The sequence below is a fragment of the Macaca fascicularis genome, chromosome 1, assembly GCF_037993035.2.
Source record: "Macaca fascicularis isolate 582-1 chromosome 1, T2T-MFA8v1.1".
NCBI lineage: Eukaryota > Metazoa > Chordata > Mammalia > Primates > Cercopithecidae > Macaca > Macaca fascicularis.
The window spans coordinates 148,147,041-148,169,928 of NC_088375.1; the positions used below are offsets into that span (position 1 = coordinate 148,147,041).

Below are 22,888 nucleotides of genomic sequence, written 5' to 3' on the forward strand. Positions count from 1 at the left end.
CATGGCCTGCACACTTAACCTGCATAGAAAGTTGTATGCTGCAATCATTGTAAAATTATTTTTTAACCAAAATTTCTACCTGGTGGTCCATATTCATTCTGGTTTTTTCCAAGTAGAAAGTCAGGGGTGAAGTGAATGTGTTCGCCTTTCTCTCCACATTCTGTGAACTGCTTGGTGTATGGTTCATCTCTACCTGGGAGCGTAGGTGGTGCAACTATAACATCAGCCTGAGAGTGTTGAAAAAGATTGTTAAACATGAACAATAAAAAAGATGATATTCAGTTAGAAAGACTCTTAAATAATTTGTGGCAAAAATGGGTAATATCAGAAAATATAATTTTTTAAGAGAAGATTTTGACACTTACGTGTTCATAGTTTTCATGTTTTGGCCTTTTGTACTGAGGATTTTCCTTCCAATTCTCAGGAATTAATATAGATACATTTTTGAAAAAAAATCTTCTTTCTGTGGCTTCAAACAGGTAAGTAGAAGCTGTAGTGACCATATCCTGTCATTAGAGGAAAAAACATGTGAGGATGGTGAAGTTAGAGTGAACTAAATTAGCAGGGTTTTGTGACAGGCATTTCCGAACTTAAGAGTGGACAGAAAAGCAACAGACTGATGAGCAGGTTCTCTGCCTCATTATTCTAACTCTGCCACCTGTCAACCAAAAACCATCACTTAATCCTGCACATTAAAAGCCTCCTCAGTCTTCTGTAATCCTGCCTTAAAAGGCAAATGCTTGTATTTGGCATTAAGAGAAATTGATTAATATGAATATGTACATGGACTTTGGAGTCATTTATGTGATTCCAACACTAATGTTAGTATCTTCTGGGTGACAGATCTTGGTTGATTTATGCAATACTCCGAATCTCAGTTTCCTCATCCTTCAATGGACTATTACTATCTATCAGTATGGTTGGCGTAGAAATGGAACTCTACAAATAGGCAATCTTAAAACTGTTTGATATCATTACTATTTATAAGAAATATTAGTAGAAAACAGCCTTGGTTGATGCAAACTGAGGAGGACACTCTATAGAAATGGGTCATTGAAGAAGTTTCCCATCCCAACCTTAGGAGAAGCAGCCGGGTTGGGAGCCTGTGTGGGTGGGAGGTGTGATGAAAAAGAAAAACTCATAGTAGAGGCAAAACTTTGATTACAGAACTGTTGCTCTACTACCAATCTGAAAATAATATCATCTTATATTCAAAACTATGAACTCACATACAAGGACAAATAAGAAAAATAGTCCCTCACAGGAGAAAGCAAACTACTTGGAAAACATATTTCAGCATATCATCTGTGAAAACTTCCCCAACCTTGCTAGGAGGCCAACAGTCAAATTTAGAAAATACAGAGACCTCCTGCAAGACTTTACACAAGAAGATCATCCCCAAGACACAATCATCAGATTTTCCAAGGTTGAAATGAAAAATAGAGTGTTAAAGGCAGCTAGAGAGGAAAGGGGAGATCACCTACAAAGGGAACTCCATCAGGCTAACAGTGGACCTCTCAGCTGAAACCCTACAAGCCAGAAGAGATTGGGAGCTGATATGGTTTTGCTGTGTCCCCATCCAAATCTCATCTTGAATTGTAGTTCCCATAATCCCCACATGTTGTGGAAGGGACCAGGTGGAGACAATTGAATCGTGGGGTGGTTTTCCCCATCCTGTTCTTGTGATGTAAGTTCTCACGCGATCTGATGGTTTCATAAGGGGCTTCCCCCTTCCCTCAGCTCTTATACATCTCCTTCCTGCTGCCATGTGAAGAAGGACATGTTTGCTTCCTCTTCTACCATGATTGTAAGTTTCCTGAGGCCTCCCCACCATACTGAACTGTTAATTAAACCTTTTCCTTTATAAATTACCCAGTCTCAGGCATGTCTTTATTAGCAGCATAAGAATGGACTAATACTGGGGCCTTCATTCAGCATTCTTAAGTAAAATAATCTTCAACCAAGAATTTCATATCCAGTCAAACTAAGTTTCCTAAGTGAAGGAGAATTAAGTTCCTTTTCAGATAAGCAAATGTCAAAGGAATTCATTACCACCAGACCTGCCTTACAAGAGATCTTGAAAGAAGCACTAAATATAGAAATGAAAGACTATTACCAGCTAATACAAAAACAGACTCAGACACACAGACCAGTGTCACTATAAAGCCAGACACACAGACCAGTGTCACTCAAACAAGTCAGCATAATAACTAGCCAACAAAACAATGACAAAATCAAATCCACACATATCAATACTAACTTTCAATGTAAATGGGCTAAATGCCCCACTTAAAAGGCACAGAGTGGCAAGCTGAATAAAAAAGCAAGACCCAATGGTATGTTATCTTCAAGAGAATCATCTCATAAAGGCATAATGACACCCATAGGCTCAAAATAAAAAAAATGGAGAAAACCTACCAAGCAAATGCAAAACAGAAAAAAACAGAGGCTGTAATCCTAATTTGAGACAAAACAGATTTCAAACCAACAAAGATAAAAAAAGACAAAGAAGGGCATTGCACAATGGTAATGGGTTCATTTTAACAAGAAGATCTAACTATTCTACATATATATGTATGCTCAACACAGGAGCACCCAAATTCATAAAGCAAGTTCTTAGAGACCTACAAAGAGACATAGACTCCCACTCAATAATAGTGGGAAACTTCATTGTGGCAGAAAATTAACAAAGATATTCAGGACCTGAACTCAACATTGGATCAAATGGATCTGATAGACCTATACAGAACTCCCCACCCCATAACAACAGAATATACATTCTTCTCATCACCACATGGCACATATTCTAAACTCAACCACATAATTGGACATAAAACAATCCTCAGCAAATGCAAAAGAACCAAAATCATACTAAACACATTCACAAACCACAGCACAATAAAAATAGAATTCAAGAGTAAGAACATCACTAAAAACCATGCAATTACATGGAAATTAAACAACATGCTCCCGAATGACTTTTTTTTTTTTTTTTGGTAAATAATCAAATTAAAGCAGAAATCAAGATGTTCTTCAAAACTAATGAGAACAAACATACAACATACCAGAATCCCTGGGACACAGCTAAGGCAGTTTTAAGAGGGAAATTTATAGCATTAAATACCCACATCAAAAAGTTAGAGAGATCTGAAATTAACAACCTAACATCACAACTGAAGGAATTAGAGGAGCAAGAACAAATCAACCCCAAAGCTAGGAGAAGAAAAGAAATAATCAAAATTAGAGCTGAACTGAAGGAAATTGAGACACAAAAAACCATTTAAAAGATCAACAGATCCAGGATCTAATTTTTTGAAAAAGTTTATAAGCTATATATGCCACCAGCTACCAGCTAGACTAATAAATAAGAGATAAGGTCCAAATAAACAGAATTGGAAATAAAGAAGGAAATGTTAATGCTAACCCCTCAGAAATAAAAATAACCATCAGAAACTACTATGAACATATCTATGCACACAAACTATAAAACCTAGAAGAGATGGATAAATTACTGGACACATCTCCCAAGACTGAACGAGAAAGAAATTGATTTCCTGAACAGACCAATAACAAGTTCCTAAATTGAATTAGTAATAAACAGCCTACAAACAACAAACAAAGCCCAGGATCTTATGGATTCACAACCAAATTCTACCAGATGTACAAAGAATTGCTGGTACCATTCCTACTGAAACTATTCCAAAAATTTGAGGAGAAGGGATCTTCTCCAACCCATTCTATGAGGCCAGCATCATCCTGATATGAAAACCTGACAAAAACCCAACAAAAAAAAAATTTCAGGCAAATATCCTTTATGAACATTGATGCAAAAATTCTCAACAAAATACTGGCAAACCAAATCCAGCAGCACATCAAAAAGCAAATCCACTGTGATCAAGTAAGCATCATCCCCAGGATGCAAGATTGGTTCAACATACACAAATCAATAAATGTGATTTATCACATAAACAGGACTAAAGACAAAAACTACATGATTATCTCAGGAGATGGAGAAAAGGTTTCCAATATAATTCAACACCACAATAAAGTAGGTATTGAAGGAAAATACCTCAAAATAATGAGAGCCATCTATGACAAACCCACAGCCAACATTATACTGAATGGGCGAAAGCTGGAAGCATTCTCGTTGAAAACAGGCACAAGACAAGGATACTGTCTCTTACCACTCCTATTCAACTTAATATTGGAAGTCCTGACCAGAGCAATCAGGCAAGAGAAATAAATAAAGGGAATCCAAATAGGAAGAGAGGGAGTCAAAGTATCCCGGTTTGATTATGACATAATTCTGTATCTAGAAAACCCCTTAGTCTCGGCTCAAAATCTCCCTCAGCTGATAAATAGCTTCAGCAAAGTTTCAGGCTACAACCTCAATGTACAAAAATCACTAGTCTTCCTATACACCAACAACAGCCAAGTCCAGAGCTGAATCAAATAGGCAATCAAATACCTTTCACAATTGCCACAAAAAGAATAAAATACCTAGGAATACAGTTAACCAGGGTGGTGAAACTTTTCTACAATGAGAATTACAAAACACTGCTCAAAGAAATTGTGTCAGAGAAGACACAAACTAATGGAAAACATCCCATGCTCATGGATAGTAAGAATCAATATCACTAAAATGGTCATATTGCCCAAAGCAATTTATAGATTCAATGCTATTCCTATCAAACTACCAACAACATTTTTCACAGCACTAGAAAAAAACTATTTTAAAATTCACATGGAACAAAAAAGAGCCTGAACAGCCAAGGCAATCTTAAGCAAAAAGGACAAAACTGGAGGCATCATGTTATCTGACTTCAAACTATACCACAGGGATGCAGTAACCCAAAGAGCATGGTACTGGTATAAAAACAGGCCTAGACCAATAGAACAGAATAGAGAGCCCAGAAATAAGGCTGCACATCCACTACCATCTAATCTTCAACAAAGCTGACAAAAACAAGCAACGGGGAAAAGATTCCCTATTAAATCAATGGTGCTGGGATAACTGGCTAGCCATATGCAGAAGATTGAAGCTGGATCCCTTCCTTACACTATATAGAAAAATCAACTCAAGATAGATTAAAGACTTAAATGTAAAACTGAAAACTATAAAAACCCTAGAAGACAGCCTAGGCAATACCATCCTAGACATAGGCAAAGATTTTATGACAAAGATGCCTAAAACAATTGCAACAAAAGCAAAAATTGACAAGTGGAATCTAATTAAACTTAAGAGCTCGTGCACAGCGAAAGAAAACTATCAACAGAGTAAACAGACAACCTACAGAATAGAATAAAATATTTGCAAATAATGCATCTGACACGGTCTAATATCCAGCATTTATAAGGAATGTAAACAAATTTTCAAGAGAAAAACAAACAATGTATTAAAAAGTGGGCAAAGAACATGAACAGATGCATTTCAAAAGAAGACAGACATGTGGCCAACAAGCATGTGAAGAAAAGCTCAGTATCAATGATCATTAAAGAAACGCCAAAAAAACCCACCCACCATGAGAAATCATATCATACCTGTTAGAATAGGTATTATTAAAAAGTAAAAAAAAAAAAAAAAACAGTAGATGCTTGCGAGGTTGAGGAGAAAAGGGAACACTTACCTATTGTTGGTGGGAGTGTAAATTAGTTCAACCACTGTGGAAAGCAGTATGGTGATTCCTCAAAGAGCTAAAAGCAGAACTGCCATTCAACCCAGCAATTCCATTGCTGGATATATACTCAGAGGAATATAAATCATTCGACCAGAAAGACACACATGCATGTGAATGGTTGTTGCAGCACTATTCACAATAGCAAAGACATGGAATCAACCTAAATGCCCATCAATAACAGATTGGATTAAAAAGTGTGGTCCAGGGCCAGGGATGGTGGCTCATACCTGTAATTCCAGCACCTAGGGAAGCCGAGGTGGGCAGATCACTTTGGGTCAGGAGTTTGAGACCAGCCTGTGCAACATGGTGAAACCCCATCTCTACTAAAAATACAAAAATTAGCTGGGCATGGTGACAGATGGAGACTCTGTCTCAAAAACAAACAAACAAACAAAAACAAAAACCAAACGACAACAACAACAAAAAACTGTGGTACATATATACCATGGAATACTACACAGTCATAAAAAAGAATGAGATCATGTATTTTGCGGGAACGTGGGTGGAGCTGCAGGCTGTTATCCTTAGCAAACTAACACAGGAATAGAAACCCAAATACCACATGTTCTCACTTATAAATGGGAGGTAAATGATGGGAAGTCATGAACACAAAGAAGAGAACAACAGACACTGGAGTCTACTTGAGAGTTGGGGTGGAGGTTGGGAGGAAAGAGAGGAACAGAAAGATAATATTGGGTGCTAGGCTTAATACCTGGGTGATGAAGTAATCTGTACAACAAACCCCCATGACACGAGTTTACCTATGCAGCAAATCTTCACATGTGCCCCTGAACCCAAAATAAAAGTTAAAAAAAGAAAACAAAAGAAGACACTATGGGTCATATATAGACACATAAACTTTTTTTTTTTTTTTTTTTTTTTTTTTTTTTTTTACGGAGTCTTGCTCTGTTTCCCAGGCTGGAGTTCAATGGCTCAATCTAGGCTTACTGCAACCTCCGCCTTCCGGGTTCAAGCGGTTCTCCTGCCTCAGCCTCTCGAGTATCTGGAATTACAGGCGCCTGCCACTGGGCCCAGCTAATTTTTGTATTTTTTAGTGGAGACAGGGTTTCACCATGTTGGCCAGGCTGGTCTCGAACTCCTGACCTCAGGTGATCCACCCGCCTTAGCCTCTCAAAGTGCTGGGATTACAGACGTAAGTCATCACACCCGGCCGACACACCAACTTTTTGTGGGAAGTAAAACTATGGCTAGTTTCCTAAGCAGAGTTGACTGTTTCAAAAGGGTAAAGAAGGCCCCGCGCTGGCGGGCGCTCCTCTCTCCGCGGCGGGAAGTGGGCGGCAGCGGCGGTGGCTGAGCAGAGGACCCAGAGAGCGGCCTCGCGGGTCAGACAGGATCGTCGTGACAAAGGCTTCCATAGCTTGCTGGAAGAGAGGATCTCTGCTGCCTCTCCTCTTCTGTGGCTTTCTTGTGGGCTGCACGAGACGGCAGGACCCAGATAACCGTTCTCTCAAAGACACAATGTTTGCACGAGGACTGAAGGGGAAATGTGTTGGCCACGAGGAAGACGTGGAGGGAGCCCTAGCCGGCTTGAAGACAGCCGGCTTGAATACAGCCTGCAGCGGCAGTCCCTCCTGGACATGTCCCTGGTGAAGCTGCAGCTTTGCCACATGGAGCCCAACCTGTGCCGCTCAATCTTCACTGCCAGCATGGTCCGGCAGATCCAAGAGGAGATGGGACGTGGCGCTCAGTGGCACCCCAGGCTGCAGGGCGGGCGCCGCTCGACCGCTTGGGCTTCATGGAGGTCCTGTGCCGCGCGGCGTGGGAGCAGGAGGGGGCACGTCCTGCCTCTAGCTTGGGAGACGGCACGCACAGGGCCCAGTTTCTGACCCTTGCCCAGTCAGCTCAGCACAGATGCTGAGGCCCCCGTAGAGGAGCGTCTGGGAGATGGATGGCCCTCAGGAAAACAGAGGATGCTTTCACAAATCACTCGGATCAGGTATTTGAAACGCTGGAGACTAAAAACCCCGGCTGCATGGGAGAGCTGTTTTCAGGCGTGGACAGCCCCTACTACGACCTGGACACGTTACTGACAGGCATGATGGGGGGCGCCGGGCCGGGCCGGGCCCCTGTGAAGGGCTCGAGGGTTTGGCTCTGGCCACCCTGGGCCCCAGCTCCAGCTGCAAGTCCGATCTGGGCGAGCTGGACCACGTGGTGGAGATCCTGGTGGAGAACCTGAGCCGGAGCCCTAAGCGCTCGCAGCTGTGTCTGACGCGTGGACAGGTGAGCACTGGCTCCTGCAGAGGGTGCGCCTGCAGCCAGCGGCCCAGCCTTAATGCCTTGTCTGCTGATTCTGAGAAATCCCAGAACAGACCATCACCAGCGGGGTCTGCAACCCAGGCCCGTCCCACTCACTTTCCCCGCTGCGGAGTGCCAGGCGGAGACAGCAGTTCTGCTGAAAGACTTCTCATCTCTGGGCTGGTCCTGACGTCCTTACAGCCCTGGGCCCCTGGTCTCTCTTTGTATCCCCCACTGTAGAGGACGGCGAGCCACAGCTGCATCAACCTCCTTTATATTTAGACAGGTGAGTTTTTTACAATTCAGTTTCAAGTGTTTGGAGCAATATTTTGTTTTAAGATACATATTTTTAAACGTTTCACACCTTATGTCTTTAGATTGTTTCAGCTATTTTCTTAGAAGTATATTTTTTCTATAGATATCCTTTGCTGCGACATTAGAACTTTTATAGCCTAAATAATTGTAGTTGATGTGTTTCATATTTTTCAGGTTTAAATAAGAGATTTTTTTTTGCAGTGAGCATCACTACGGTACTTGTAAACAGTGTGAATGTATCATGTCTTACTTTAAACGTGTGTGCAATATTTCTCCATTATGTTCTGTACTACCGTGAGACCCGGGTGAAAATCAAGAACCGCACACAGCTACTACACTTTTTTTGTCATTAGAAAATCTACGGTGAGAGCCACACCTTCCTAGACTTGAGCATAAATTATGGAGATTTTATTTACGTCTATTTACATGCAAATGTCATTGAAGACAAAGGTCAAATATCTGTCTGTCTGGAGATCACGGGCACCAGTTGGTCTTCAGGGACCTCAGAGACCCTCGGTGGTGCCTTCTAATAGGCGGTATTCCTGCAGGTCTCCCATCAGCCCAGACACCTGCCCTGGGTGAGGAAATAACACTGCTACTGGATTAGAAATGCCTGTGCTGCTCTGTTAGTTTGGTGCTGGAACAAAAGGTCAAGGTTAGGCTGAAGTCTAGAAGGAAAGAAATCTGAATCCCTGTCATTCATGGCCCCTTGATCTGCAGGGTCATAGGTGCTGCCGCAGGGAGTGAGCTGGGGGTGCCTGCAAACTTCCTCTCCTGCCCCACCTCACCCCACTTGTGTTTCCACTTTCTCATGCTTATTCTAACTTCCTCACCCCTTAGCCAAAAAGGTTTGTTTTCTTTTGTGGATATAGCCATTCTTAAATATCAGTGATGTAAACCTCACTTTATTAAAAAATTATCCAGCAAAACAAAACAAAACAAAAGGTAAAGAAAAGAGACAAGGCATAAGGATTTTTAAAGTTTTGGGTTTTTCAAAAGCAAGAATTGAAATAAAAATAACATAATGAATGAATATAACAATGATTAGCTAAACTATTAATATTTGGTACACGAACTCATTTTGGATAAAAACTGGATTTTCTTAAACATTAATAAAAGAGGCTGGGTGCGGTGGCTCACACCTGTAATCTAAGCACTTCCGGAGGCTGAGGCGGGTGGATCATGAGGTCAGGAGATCAAGACCGTCCTGGCTCACACGGTGAAACCCCGTCTCTACTAAAAATACAAAAAATTAGCCGGGCGTGGTGGCAGGCGCCTGTAATCCCAGCTACTCAGGAGGCTGAGGCAGGAGAATGGCGTGAACCCAGGAGGCAGAGGTTGCAGTGAGCCAAGATCGCACTACTGCACTCCAGCCTGGGGGAGAGAGCGAGACTCTGTCTCTAAAGAAAAAAAGAAAAAGAAATAGTCCCTCCCTAGACCTTATTATCTCATGAGGAAGTACAAAGATGAAAGGCACTTCTTTTTTTTTTTTTTTTTTTTTTTTTTTTTTTTTGAGACAGAGTCTTGCTCTGTCACCCAGGCTGGAATACAGTTGTGTAATCTCAGCTCACTGCAACTTCTGCCTCCTGGGTTGAAGCGATTCTTACTCCTGACTGTGATACTTAATATGATCTTAGAAAAATCATTTATTTTTTCGGATCCCTGGTTTTCTCTTCTGTAAAATGTGGATTATAGTATTTCACAGCGTTTCTTGAAGATATTAAATGCGAAGATTTTGTGGAGGGCTGGGAGAAATGTCAGGAAACATTGTAAAATCTGGGCACGTCTGTAAACAACTGAATTTCTGCTTGTACTTATAGAGGACCATGTGTACAAAATTTTTGCCCATCCAAGTAATTCTTTCAAATAGTGATTTCTGAGTAAAGAAAGTTTGATACTGATTTACTGTCCTCTGGACACTGAAAACCTATCATTCAGAATCAGCTGCATTAATTACTCTTGAAACATCTTTAGTAAAATGAATTTTTATCTTCTCATGAAATTTAAAAGGTACCTTTAAGCAAATATCTCCGTGATGTAACAGAGTTTATAGAGAGTGAGTGACAAATGGCAGCCACCAAATCACTTGATTAAAACTTAGGTCATGCCTATCACCTTCTGCTGGGTAATTAAAACATGCAGAAGGATCCAACCACGAGCAGCAGAACACAATAGTGGAGAAATTAAATATAAGGAATTAATATATGCTGATATCAGGGACAGGGAAAAATAATTTACGTGGCTGCACCACCAAACTCTTTATTACATAAAATGTTATATTTGAAACAAACAGAAATCAGTGTCCTTGGTTTAGTCCTGGAGACTTTCTCTTCTCCATCTGTAGATAACCTGGTTATCTACACCCAAATTTTCATTCCTTCATCATGAATTCAGATCTACATGGATGTTTCAGAAGTAATATAAATTCCAAAAGCCCCAACCAATTAACTCTTGATTTTCCAAATGCCAAATTTTCTCCACTTGCAGTCTTCCCCTTCTCAACTGATGACAATTTCATCCTTCCAAGTGTTCAAGTAAAACTCTTGAATTCTTCCTTGACTCTTTATTTTTTTTATTTTTTTTTATTTTTTTATTTTTTTTTTAATTTTTTTTTTTTGAGACGGAGTCTCGCGCTGTCACCCAGGCTGGAGTGCAGTGGCCGGATCTCAGCTCACTGCAAGCTCCGCCTCCCGGGTTCACGCCATTCTCCTGCCTCAGCCTCCCGAGTAGCTGGGACTACAGGCGCCCGCCACCTCGCCCGGCTAGTTTTTTGTATTTTTCAGTAGAGACGGGGTTTCACCGTGTTAACCAGGATGGTCTCGATCTCCCGACCTCGTGATCCGCCCGTCTCGGCCTCCCAAAGTGCTGGGATTACAGGCTTGAGCCACCGCGCCCGGCCCCTTGACTCTTATTATATTTCCTTCCTACCCTCACCTATCCCCTATACATCTTAACCATCATATCACTTTAACAATCTTTACCACAACCTCCCTATTCCTAGTCACCATCATTGCCCACCTGCAAGAGTTTCCTACCTGGGGTCCTTCTATACCAGTAAGATGCCACAGAGTTTATAGAGGATAGGTGACAAGTGGAAATTCTTTACATTCCTCAATATTGCAGTCAGAGTGATTCTAGAATATGCATGAGAATACACTCTTCTCTGCTCAGCATCCTCCTATGGATTTTCATCACCGAGTCAAAGTCTTTCCAGTGGTCTAGGCCCTGCCACCTCTCCAACTTCAGCTCACCCTGTACTTCGTCCTGCTCATTCATAGCTGTTTCCTTGGTTATATCAAACGAATTCTCACCTCCATGCTGTTTTTCTCCCCTAGTTCTCAATGGGCTCTTCTCTCACTCATCTCAGGTCTCTGCTGACACATCATCAGTGAGGCCTTCCCTGACTTCCCTACATGAAACAGCAACCCACATTCTTCCCCAACCCAGCCCCACCTAACACTCCGTATCCGCCTTCCTGATTTGTTTTACTCCACAGCAACCTACTACCTTCTGACCGGTGATCCATTTACTTATGAACTATGTCTCTGAAAAGAAGATACACTGCATGGTTCCAGAGGCTTTTAAAAAATTTTAGTGCTCTTCAGCATGTCATAAACATTCAATAAAGAGTATTTTAAAGAACAAATGAGTCCAACTACTAACTTACAGATCAAGAAACTCAGCGTCAGGGAGCCCTGTGCTTTGTCTTCTGTCTTGTGGGGTGAGACAGTGTAGAACCCTGTCTAAAACCTTCACCTCCCTCTGCCCATTACCGTATTGTCCTCACTGCACCACACTGCTTTTAACTTCCTGAAGGACTCAGAAGTTTCCATAGTAATTATTAACTATTAACTTTGTTTTCTTCTCCATAATTCAAACAGAAGACATCCCAATTCTTTTTTTTTTTTTTCTTCCAGAGACTGAGTCTTGCTCTGTTGCCCAGGTTGGAGTGCAATGGTGTGATCTCAGCTCACTGCAACCTCTGCCTCCCGGGTTCAAGCAATTCTCCTGCCTCAGCCTCCCGAGTAGCTGGGATTACAGGCATGTGCCACCACATCCAGCTAATTTTTTGTATTTTTAGTAAAGATGGAGTTTCACCATGTTGGCCAGCCTGGTCTCAAAATCCTGTCCTCATGATCTGCCCGCCTCGATCTCCCAAAGTGTTAGGATTATAGGTGTGAGAGCCACCGTGCCTGGCCGACATTCCAATTCTTGGGAAAAATATTTGCTAATTATTCATCCAACAATGGATTATTATCCAGAATACACAAGAAACTCAAAAACCTCAAAGACAAAGTGATAATAATAATAATATTTTAAAATGGGCAAATGATCTGAATAGACATTTCTCAAAAGAAGACAAACAAATGTTCAACAAGTATATGAAAAAGTGCTCAGCATTACTAATCGTCAGGGAAATGCGAATCAAAACCAGAATGAGACACCATCTCAGCCCAGTTAGAATGATTATTATCAAAAAGACAAAAAAAAGTGCTGGCAAGGATGTGGAGAAAGAGACCTATCATATACCGTTGGTGGAAATGTAAATTAATACAGTCATTATGGAAAACAGTATGGAGGTTCTTCAAAAATCTAAAAATAGAATGACCACATGATTCAGCAATTCCACTAGTGGGTATATATCCAAGGGAAAAGACATCAATCTGTACTTCCATGTTTATTGTAGCACTATTCATGATGGCCAAGATGTGAAGTCAACTCAAGTGTCCATCAACAGATGAATGGATAAAGTGTGGTATATAAACACAAATGAATACTATTTAGTCACTGAAAAAAAATGAAATTGCTTCATTTGTGGCAGCATGGATGAGTATGAAGGACATTATGTTAAGTGAAATAAGCCAGGCACAGAGAGATAAATAACACATGTTCTTATGCATATGTAGGAACTAAACCAGGGTATCTTCCAGAGATAGAGAGTAGAATGATACTTATCAGAGGCTGCAAAGGATAGGGGAGGGAGGGGAAATAAAGAAGTTGGTTAATGTGTACAAAAGCACAGTTATATAGACGGAATAAGTTCTAGTATTTGATAGTAGAATAGGAAAATTAAAGTTACTGATAATCTGTTGCGTATTTCAAAATAGCTGGAAGAGAAATATTATAATGTTCCCAACACAATGCAAAGATAAATGTTTGAGTTGCTGAATATGCTGATTACCCTGATTTGATCTTTACAAGTTGTATACATGTATGGAAATATTACTTTGTGCCATAAATATGTACAAGTATATGTCAATTAAAAATAATAGTAAAAACCTAAAAATTAATGAAAGATATTCCATTTTGTTCTTACCTGTATTTGTTCAATGATTTTTTCATCTTCTGGCACACTAGGATCTATTACAATGATAATATCTTCAAAACCATTATTATTCAGCCTAATGAAGGAACTATTTGACCGGTGCAGCAGGCACAGAACTAAGAGGAAAACAAAACTTCTGAATAACCACATTGTTCTTCTTTAGTTATTCCCGGCCCAAATGTTGGTTTGTTCAAGAGGCTTTTCTTCTCTTTCTCTTTATATATGTTTCTAAAACTTATCAATATTGGCTGACTATGGGATGTTGACTGTATAAAGGTACATTACGTGGGGAAATACATGACTAATTCACATAATTGTTTAATTATATGTTATCATAAAAGTGACTAAGAGTCAAATCAGATCATTTTATAAAATGCATTGCACGTTTTCCTCTTGGAACACATTGTCTTTGTTGCTGTCATTGTTGATATTCTACGGGCTCCTTGACAGCAGGGATTTTTTTTTTTTCAATAGGTTTTTGGGTAACAGATGGGGTTTGTTTACATGAATAAGTTCTTTAATTATAATTTCTGAGATTTTGGTGCACCCAACCACCTGAGCAGTGTACACTGTACCCAATGTGTAGTCTTTTATCCCTCAGCCCCCACTCTTTACCCCAAGTCCCCAAAGTCCATTGTGTCATTCTTATGCCTTTACATCCTCATAGCTTAGCTCCCATTCATGAGTGAGAACATACGATGTTTGGTTTTCCATTCATGAGTTACTTCACTTAGAATAGTGGTCTCCAATTCCATCCAGGCTGCTGCAAATGCCATTATTTCATTTCTTTTTATGGCTAAGTAGTATTCCATGGTGTGTGTGTATGTACGTAGGTATGTGTGTGTGTGTGTGTATATATATATATATATATATATCACATTTTCTTTATCCACTGGTTGATTGATGGGCATTTGGGCTAGTTTCATATTTTGCAATTGCAAATTGTGCTGCTATAAACATGTATGTGTAAGTATCTTTTTCATATAATGACTTATTTTCCTCTGGATAGATATCCAGGAGTGGTATTGCTGGGATTGCTGGGTCAAATGGTAGCTCCACTTTTAGTTCTATTTTTTTTTTTTTTTTTTTAAGATGGAGTCTCACTCTGTCGTTCAGACTGGAGTGCAGTGGTGCGATCTCAGCTCACTGCAACCTCTGCCTCTAGGGTTCAAGCAATTCTTCTGCCTCAGCCTCCTGAGCAGCTGGGATTACAGGTGCATGCCACCATGCCCAGCTAATTTTTGTATGGTTTTTTTTTTGTTTTTTAGTAGAGATAGGGTTTCACCGTGTTGATCAGGCTGGTCTTGAACTCCAACCTCGTGATCTGCCAACCTCAGCCTCCCAAAGTGCTGGGATTACAGGTGTGAGCCACCACACCCGGCCCACTTTTAGTTCTTTAAGAAATCTCCACACTGTTTTCCATAGTGGTTGTACTAGTTTACATTCCCAGCAGCAGTGTAAAAGTGTTCCCTTTTCACCACATCCATGCCAACATCTTTTTTTTTTTTTTTTTTGATTATGGCCATTCTTGCAAGAGTAGGGAGGTATTGCATTGTAGTTTTGATGTGCATTTTTCTGATCATTAGTGATGTTGAGCATTTTTTCATATGTTTGTTGGCCATTTGCATATCTTCTTTTGAGAATTGTCTGTTCATTTCCTTAGCCCACTTTTTGATGGGACTGTTTTTTTCTTGCTGATTTGTTTGAGTTTGTTGTAGATTCTGGATATTAGTCTGTTGTCAGATGTATAGATTGCAAAGATTTTCTCCCACTCTGTGGGTTGTCTGTTTACTCTGCTGATTATTTCTCTGTGGGTTGTCTGTTTACTCTGCTGATTATTTCTTTGCTGCACAGAAGCTTTTTAGTTTAATTAAGTCCCAACAATTTATCTTTGTATTTGTTGCATTTGCTTTTGGGTTTTTGGTCATGAAGTCTTTGCCTAAGTCAATGTCTAGAAGGGTTCTTCTGCAGTTATCTTCTAGAATTTTTATGGTTTCAGGTTCAAAGATTTAAGTCTTTGATCTATCTTGAATTGATTTTTGTATAAGGTAAAAGATGAGAACCCAGTTTCATTCTTCAACATGTGGCTTGCCAATTATGCCAGCACCATTTGTTGAATAGGGTGTCCTTTCCCCACTTTTTTTGTTTGCTTTGTTGATCATCAGTTGACTTTAAGTATTTTGGTTTATTTCTAAGTTCTATATTCTGTTCCATTGGTCTATATGCCTGCTTTTATACTAGTACCATGCTGTGGTGGTAACTATGGCCTTATAGTATAGTTTGAAGTCAGGTAATGTAATGCCTCTCAGTTTTTTCTTTTTGCCTAGTCTTGCTTTGGCTATGCAGGCTTCTTTTGGGTTCCATATGAATTTTAGGATTGCTTTCCTAGTTCTGTGAAGACTGATGGTGGTATTTTGATGGGAATTGCATTGGATTTGTAGATTGTGTTTGGCAGTATGATCATTTTCATAATATTGATTCTACCCATCCATGAGCATGGGATGTGTTTTCATTTGTTTGTGTCATGTATGATTTATTCAGCAGTGTTTTGTAGTTTTCCTTGCAGAAGTCTGTAACCTCCTTGGTTAAGTATATTCCTAACTATTTTAATTTTTTTGCACTATTGTAAAATGGGTTGAGTTCTTGATTTGATTCTCAGCTTGGTCACTGTCGTTATATGGGAGAGCTACTGATTTGTGTACATTAATTTTGTGTCCCAAAACTCTGATGAATTCTTTGACCAGTTCTAGCTTTTTAGATGAGTCTTTAGGGTTTTCTAGATATACGATCATGTCATCAGCAAACAGTGACAGTTTGACTTCCTCTTTACCAATTTGGATGCCCTTTATTTTTCTCGTCTTGTTGCTCTGGCTAGGACTTCCAGTATTGTGTTGAATAGAAGTGGTGAAAGTGGGCATCCTTGTCTTGTTCTAGTTCTCAAGGGGAATGCTTTCAACATTTCCCTGTTCAGTATAATGTTGGCTGTGGGTTTGTCACAGATGGCTTTTATTACCTTAAGTATGTTGGGGACACATTTTCTATACTTTCTAATTTTGATGAATTTCCTAAACATAGACATATACTTTATATTTTCTGTAGAGTAGAATGTGAAAATTAATAAAAATCCATAATAAAATGAACAGATACAGTAATACTAATGTCTTTTATTTTTACAAAGCAATTTATCATCATTACAATGGTATAAATAATGCAAGAGATGATAAGATAGTTAAATGTAAATAACAGCAAATTAGTTAAGATAGGTTGGAGGTCCAAATAAAAGATTTTAAAGACTTTGATAAGTTTAGAAATCAAATTATTTACCTAAAAAAATACTGTCCAGTAAAGAAATAATAAAATTTCTTTCCATACAAGCATATCAAAAACTTTATCTGGTAGTTTGCTGGTTATTATTGAGGCAGAGTGAATCACGTTAATAGTTTGCATTTATTCAGTTCTTACCAGAGCACAGATTGGCTCACTTAACCCTCACTGCAACTCTGTAAGGCCAGTATGCATATTACCTTCATTTTATGTGTGGAGGAACTGAGGCACACAGATTTAAGTAACTTGCGAATATCACACGGCTAGTAACTGGTAAAGTCAGGATCTGAACCCAGCATTCTTATCCCAGAGCCCATGGATGTAATCACTCCATCACAAGGCAATGCTGTTTTACTAGGCAAGTAATGTAATAAGTTTCTATAAAAAGGAGAAAGAAGATTAGGTTAGGAGATGTTATTGAATTAAGAATGTCTTATCTTAAAGCAAAAGATGCCAGGACTCATCAGAAACCCTCAAAAAGGACCGAACAATAGCAGAAAATGTCTTTAAGAGTTCAGACAAAAGGATATGATGTTGAATTCTTGGCAACATCCTCAAGATAGAGGCTTTATCATATGTGCTCAGACACTGTTCTCTTGGACAGCGCACCACACCTTCCTTCCATTTTCTCAGGAATATTATAGGATAATTGTACATTGATAGAATTAGGAAAGGAGCTCTTATACACTGGCAGCTCTGGGAAGCTGTGATTATCTGGAGTGAATAGACTGGGTATTAACAAATACATCCTATGCAGTCTTGCCCTCACTGACCCTCCCTTCCTCTTGCTCCCTGCTTCTCCCTGAACTCCAGCTTTGGTGGCTCCAAGAAAACCAAGTATGCTCCCATCCCACAGAACTTGGGCTCAGGAAATTGTTTTTGACTGGTTGACTAAATGAATAAAGAATGATTATCATTTTAACCAAAATAACAGCTTTTCACAATGCCTAAACAGAAGCTTGTCCAAGGCCTTTGAAATGTTGAAGAAGCCTGGTGGACTTAGATCCCCTGTATTGTTTGGGGAAGTGTTTATTTTGAGGAGGTGCTATTATAACCTTAAAAAACTCAGGAAACTCTCAGTTATACATTTGGAAGGGAGAGAATTCCTCTTTGCCAAAGCAGTTAGAAAAAACTCCCTTCAGGCAATGGGCACATGTGGCCTGGTGAAAAAAGGTGAATATTTATAACAGTCTCTCCCTAATTTTTCCTGGTGTCGCAGGAACCTCAAAATTGGAGATAAATGTATATCCTTGTCTTGTTTTCCATCTATCCCCCTGGTTGAGTTTCTAATACTCTTCTAAAAGAGGAAAGTGAGAAGCTGCTCTGGTGGCCTCAAAGATACCCCCTTCCATAACTAGTCTACATATTACAGTTTCCAGGTCAGCTGGTCCAGCTACAAGGGCCACTGCCTCCATCAACCTCAGGTAGACATTCCAGCAGAAGCAGGCTTGTCACAAATTAGAAAAGACTGTGCTAAGTGAGTCAAACCTAGATTTAATTCAACTCAGGCAAACAGGCTCACTTGAGTCACTCAAAAGGAATGAGTTTCCTTGTCTGTTACCGGGTCAAAAAAGAACTATAAAAAATCAGTTGTTACGTATTTGTTTAGTGTGTAATAGAAAAATGTATCCAACATAACAAACTTGTGTTTGCACGATACTACTGTCAGAATAACACCATATTTGTTTTTCTCTCTTTTTTATTGTGAAATAGTAATTGTACATATTTATGAGCTTCATGTGATATTCTGGTACATGCATAACAATGATCACATCAGGGTAATTAGAATATCCATCATCTCAAATATTTATCATTTTTTGTGTGTGTGTGTGTTGGAAACATTTTAAATCTTTTTTTTTTTTTGGTAGCCTCAGCCTCCCAAGTAGCTGGGATTACAGGTATGCACCATGCCAGCTAATTTTGTATTTAGTAAAGACAGGGTTTCACTGTGTTGGCCATGCTGGTTCGAACTCCTGACCTCAGATGATCCATCTGCCTTGGCTTCCCTCAGTGCTGAGATTACAAGTGTGAGCCATTGTGCCCGGCCTCTGGCTCTTTTGAAATATACAATAAATTACTGTTAACTGTAGTAATCCTACTATGCTGCTACTGAACATTAGAACTTATTCCTTCTACCTAACTGTGTGTTTGTACCCATTAACCAACCTCTCTTCATCCTCCCATGTTCCCACCCTCTGGTAATCATCATTCTACTCTCTAGCTCCATTAACACTGAATTCTCCCGAGAGAGTCAGGACTTCTGATTGCCATGGTAACAGAGAGGTCTCCTGTCACTGGACTTTTAAATCATGAGTCAGTTACATGCTAAGAGAGTAATAGTCATTTTCTTTATGAGAAAATTTGAAATATTACTGAGGTAGACATGTGGTCTATGATTTCATTTTTTATTTCCGGAATAAATAATATTTGTAAACTTGTTATTTAAAAAAATGAAAAGAGCCTCTTTTTGAACTGAAAAACTGAGTTACTTATCCTTATACAATTTTCGGAAGGCAACATTGGATTTTAATTATTATAAGCTATTCACTATTAACATAGAACCTGAGATGTACATAAGTTGGAATTTATCATGTGAGGCTTAGTTTATTCCTCTTTCCTTTTGGATCTCTCTATCTGTAGTGTGTGTATTCCTTGTGCTCTGGATTCCTTGTGCTAAGCACATGTGGTTCAGGATCATGTCTTGCCTTCTAGAGGCAGATCCAGAAACCAGTCTCTCTTCCCTATTCTTAGTGCCAACTTATGTGAGGTTGGGATTCCCTTTGTACCTAGTCAGATGCAGGTATCTGTGAAAGAGGGAGTGTCTCTATGAGCTCTACACTTGGAAAGAAGCATTAGAAATCCCATTTGTGACTTGGGGTCAAGCCATACTTATTAATTTAGCTTCAGCATATATGGTGCTAATATTTTTATAATCTGTCTGACTCCTATGTCTATTTCCAAATCAGTTCCAAACTCTGAAAAGGAAAATGGCAGGGTTTGATGTGTTTCAGTTTTGTTTTTGCCATTTTATTTATTTATTTATTTATTTATTTATTTATTTATTTTGAGACAGAGTCTTGCTCTGTTGTCTAGGCTGGAGTGCAGTGGCACGATCTTGGCTCACAGCAACCTCTGCCTCCTGGGTTCAAGCAATCCTCCTACCCCAGCCTCCCAAGTAACTGGAATTACAAGCGTGTGCCACCACACCTGGCTAATTTTTGTATTTTTAGTAAAGATATGATTTCACCATGTTGGCCTGGCTGATCTCAAACTCCTGACCTCAAGTGATCCACCTGCCTCGGCCTTCCAAAGTGCTGAGATTACAGGGATGAGCGACTATGCCTGGCCCTGTTTTTGCCATTTTAGTATACTAAGTACACTAACCAGGAAACAATGTGAAGTCACCTATTTTTGTACATTCTTGGGAATCCCACCATTAAGAATTTCTCACTGGCCTGCCTTTCTTCCTACTTAGTGTCCAGTTTTCCTCTCACCTTTCCTCATTCTCTGCTTTTTACCCCTTCCTTCTAGGATTGTTAAATTTCTGGAACTCCAAATACTTTCTGTCTATTCTACAAAGTAGTACTTCAGCTCTTTCCTGCTCCTACTCCTAAATTTGCACATTCAAACCTATCAGGGGGAGGTGATGATATGTATAAAGGGCAATACAGTCTTACATGAACAAAGGGAAATTTACAGATTCTCTATGTATAGATAAACTGTTGGAGATTATTCCAGTCCACAGAGGACTGTGCTCTGTTTAACCTCTCTACAGATTAACAAAATAATAAAAACTCTCATTTCATCTCATAACTGGACAATTTGGCAGCCTTCTTAAAGATTTCTTAGCACTATCTTCCAGTCCAGTCTTGCACAACATCAAATTACCTAATGTATAATACTAACTTTTCTTTCTCAAGTTCTTCAAGAGTTCATCATTACCTTTAGGTTGGCACAATCCTTTACTTGCTATTCAGAATTCATCATAATGTAGTTCCAAATTATCATTTCCAGTTTTATCTCCCAATATTACCTATGATAAATCTTTTTCTCTAGTCAAAATTTGTGGAAAATTATTTTTACTTTCCACTACTGTCCCCTTGACCATACTCATTTTTCTAATTCTATCCAGCTTACATTCTACTTCTTTATGAAGACTCCCCTGAGCAATCTAGCCCGTTGTTTCCCTTCTCTGAACTTTTGTACCCTTTTTACCATAACAGGAAATCTTCTAGATCCAGGATTTAAGAGCTGAGATTTTGAATATCCATATGAGAGAATTTTCATGCTGGAAAATACCTTAGAGACCATCTAATTCAACCACTGATGTTACAGATGAGAATACTGATGTCCAAGGAAGGTAACTGACTTACTGGCAAAACTTAAACTGGAGACATTTGACTTTTAGCCCCATGTGATCTCTTCTCATGGCTTTCTGCTCACCAGCACTGCACCAACCTCTCCTTACTCTCTCTAGCCGCTGCTTCTGTTGCTGCTATTTGTACACCAGCTATACCCTGAGCTTAAGGCACCTCTTTCTTCTTAGAAGCTGTAAGTTTAGCGGATGCCTCAGAAATATTCTAACATATAGTTCTTAAATTTAAATATTTATCTTTGTATAATCAGAAGAATTGAAAAAGTCACAAGGAGAAATAGCCTTTGAACAAAATTGCTTTGAAGAGAGTTTGTCCAAAGAATGTTATGCCAGGAGAAAGTACTTACAGATTCCTCAATTCGTAGTCTACAATCTATTCTTTTTTATATATAAGAAATCCTATAAAGATTGGGGAGAATTAATATTTACAGAGCATATTTGAGTATGTCTAATATTCTGATAACTACATAACTATGTCTGATATTCTGATAACTATATTCTGAGAGTTGCCTGATAACTCTCAGATATTTTGATAGTTACTTTACATGAACTTATTTAATTTTCATAATCACTCTTTGAGATAGGTATTATCATCCCCTTTCTACAAATGGTGAAATAGATACCCAGAGATATTAAGTAAATTGTCAAAGTTTGTATAGCCAGGAAAAGGGAGGAGATGGGATTTGAACCTGTGTGTATTTGTCTTTATGCCATGCAATGGGTAGTTATGTTTTGCCTGGTTGATTATGCCTTGGAGTATGGTGCACTGCCCAAATCCCCTCATATCTCTTTGAGCGTTCGTGTGTATTCCTTCTTTCTGCATAACGTGCCTTTGCTTGCAAAGGCTCATACCTGCAACTTTTCTTTGGAGGACAGTCTTCAGACTACTAGAGCTATTTTACCCACTTACACAGAGAGCCAGAAGGTACTTTACATCCTCTGAAGTGGTACATAGGCGATGACTGACAGTGCAGCAATATGAAATCTGAATTCCTTCACTTTGGGTTGGGACCAGTTCTGAGGTGTAATGTACACACTGGAGACCCCTGTGGACCAACTTGATGCTGCCCCCGTGGGACTTTGCCTGTACTCATATCTCTGCTTGGATTCTTCTGTTGTCCACCTTCCTCCTGTAACTTTTTTTTCTTTCTTTCTTGAGAACTTATTTGGTGAATTACTTGTACATAAATCCTTGTCCCAGGACCTGCTTCAGGAAAACCAGCCTAAGATAGGGTGTCATGTCTTAACAAATAATATTTATTAAGCACTTATTGTATGTATGCTAAGCACTATGTTACACTGTTTATATGTATTAACTTATTTAATCCTCACAACAACCCCACGAGCAGACACTATTTCTCATTTTACAAATGAGAAAACTCAGCTTTTATAACTTGCTGAAAGTCACACAGCCAATGGGTGTTAGAACTAAACCGAAACTCTGGTCCATCTCCAAGTCACACTCGTAATCCTTATGCCGCATTCCTTGAAGATACACCATTTTCCCTGGTAAGGAGACCAACTTATGGTCAGTCAACCCCTCTATTTGAGGAAGAATATTAAAAGCAAATGATTAAAATGCCAGTGCAAAAACCAGATTCTGACAAATTTTAC

The 22,888-nt window shown here is 39.4% G+C and overlaps 1 protein-coding gene and 1 pseudogene across 1 annotated transcript in view; one reads left to right on the forward strand and one right to left on the reverse strand.

Annotated features, from left to right (window-relative positions):
• LOC102128221 (calcium-activated chloride channel regulator 4) overlaps window positions 1-13,739 on the reverse strand; it is a 34,224-nt gene extending 20,485 nt beyond the window's left edge. Inside the window, exons 1-3 of the mRNA XM_005542823.5 lie at window positions 13,567-13,739; window positions 366-506; window positions 80-227 (exon numbers count right to left, since the gene is read on the reverse strand). Coding sequence (XP_005542880.3) covers window positions 80-227; window positions 366-506; window positions 13,567-13,725 — 448 coding nt within the window. The 5' untranslated portion in view covers window positions 13,726-13,739. The remainder of the gene's footprint in view (window positions 1-79; window positions 228-365; window positions 507-13,566) is intronic.
• The window catches only part of LOC102126959 (cell division cycle-associated protein 4-like), a 49,047-nt pseudogene continuing 33,082 nt past the window's right edge, over window positions 6,924-22,888 (forward strand).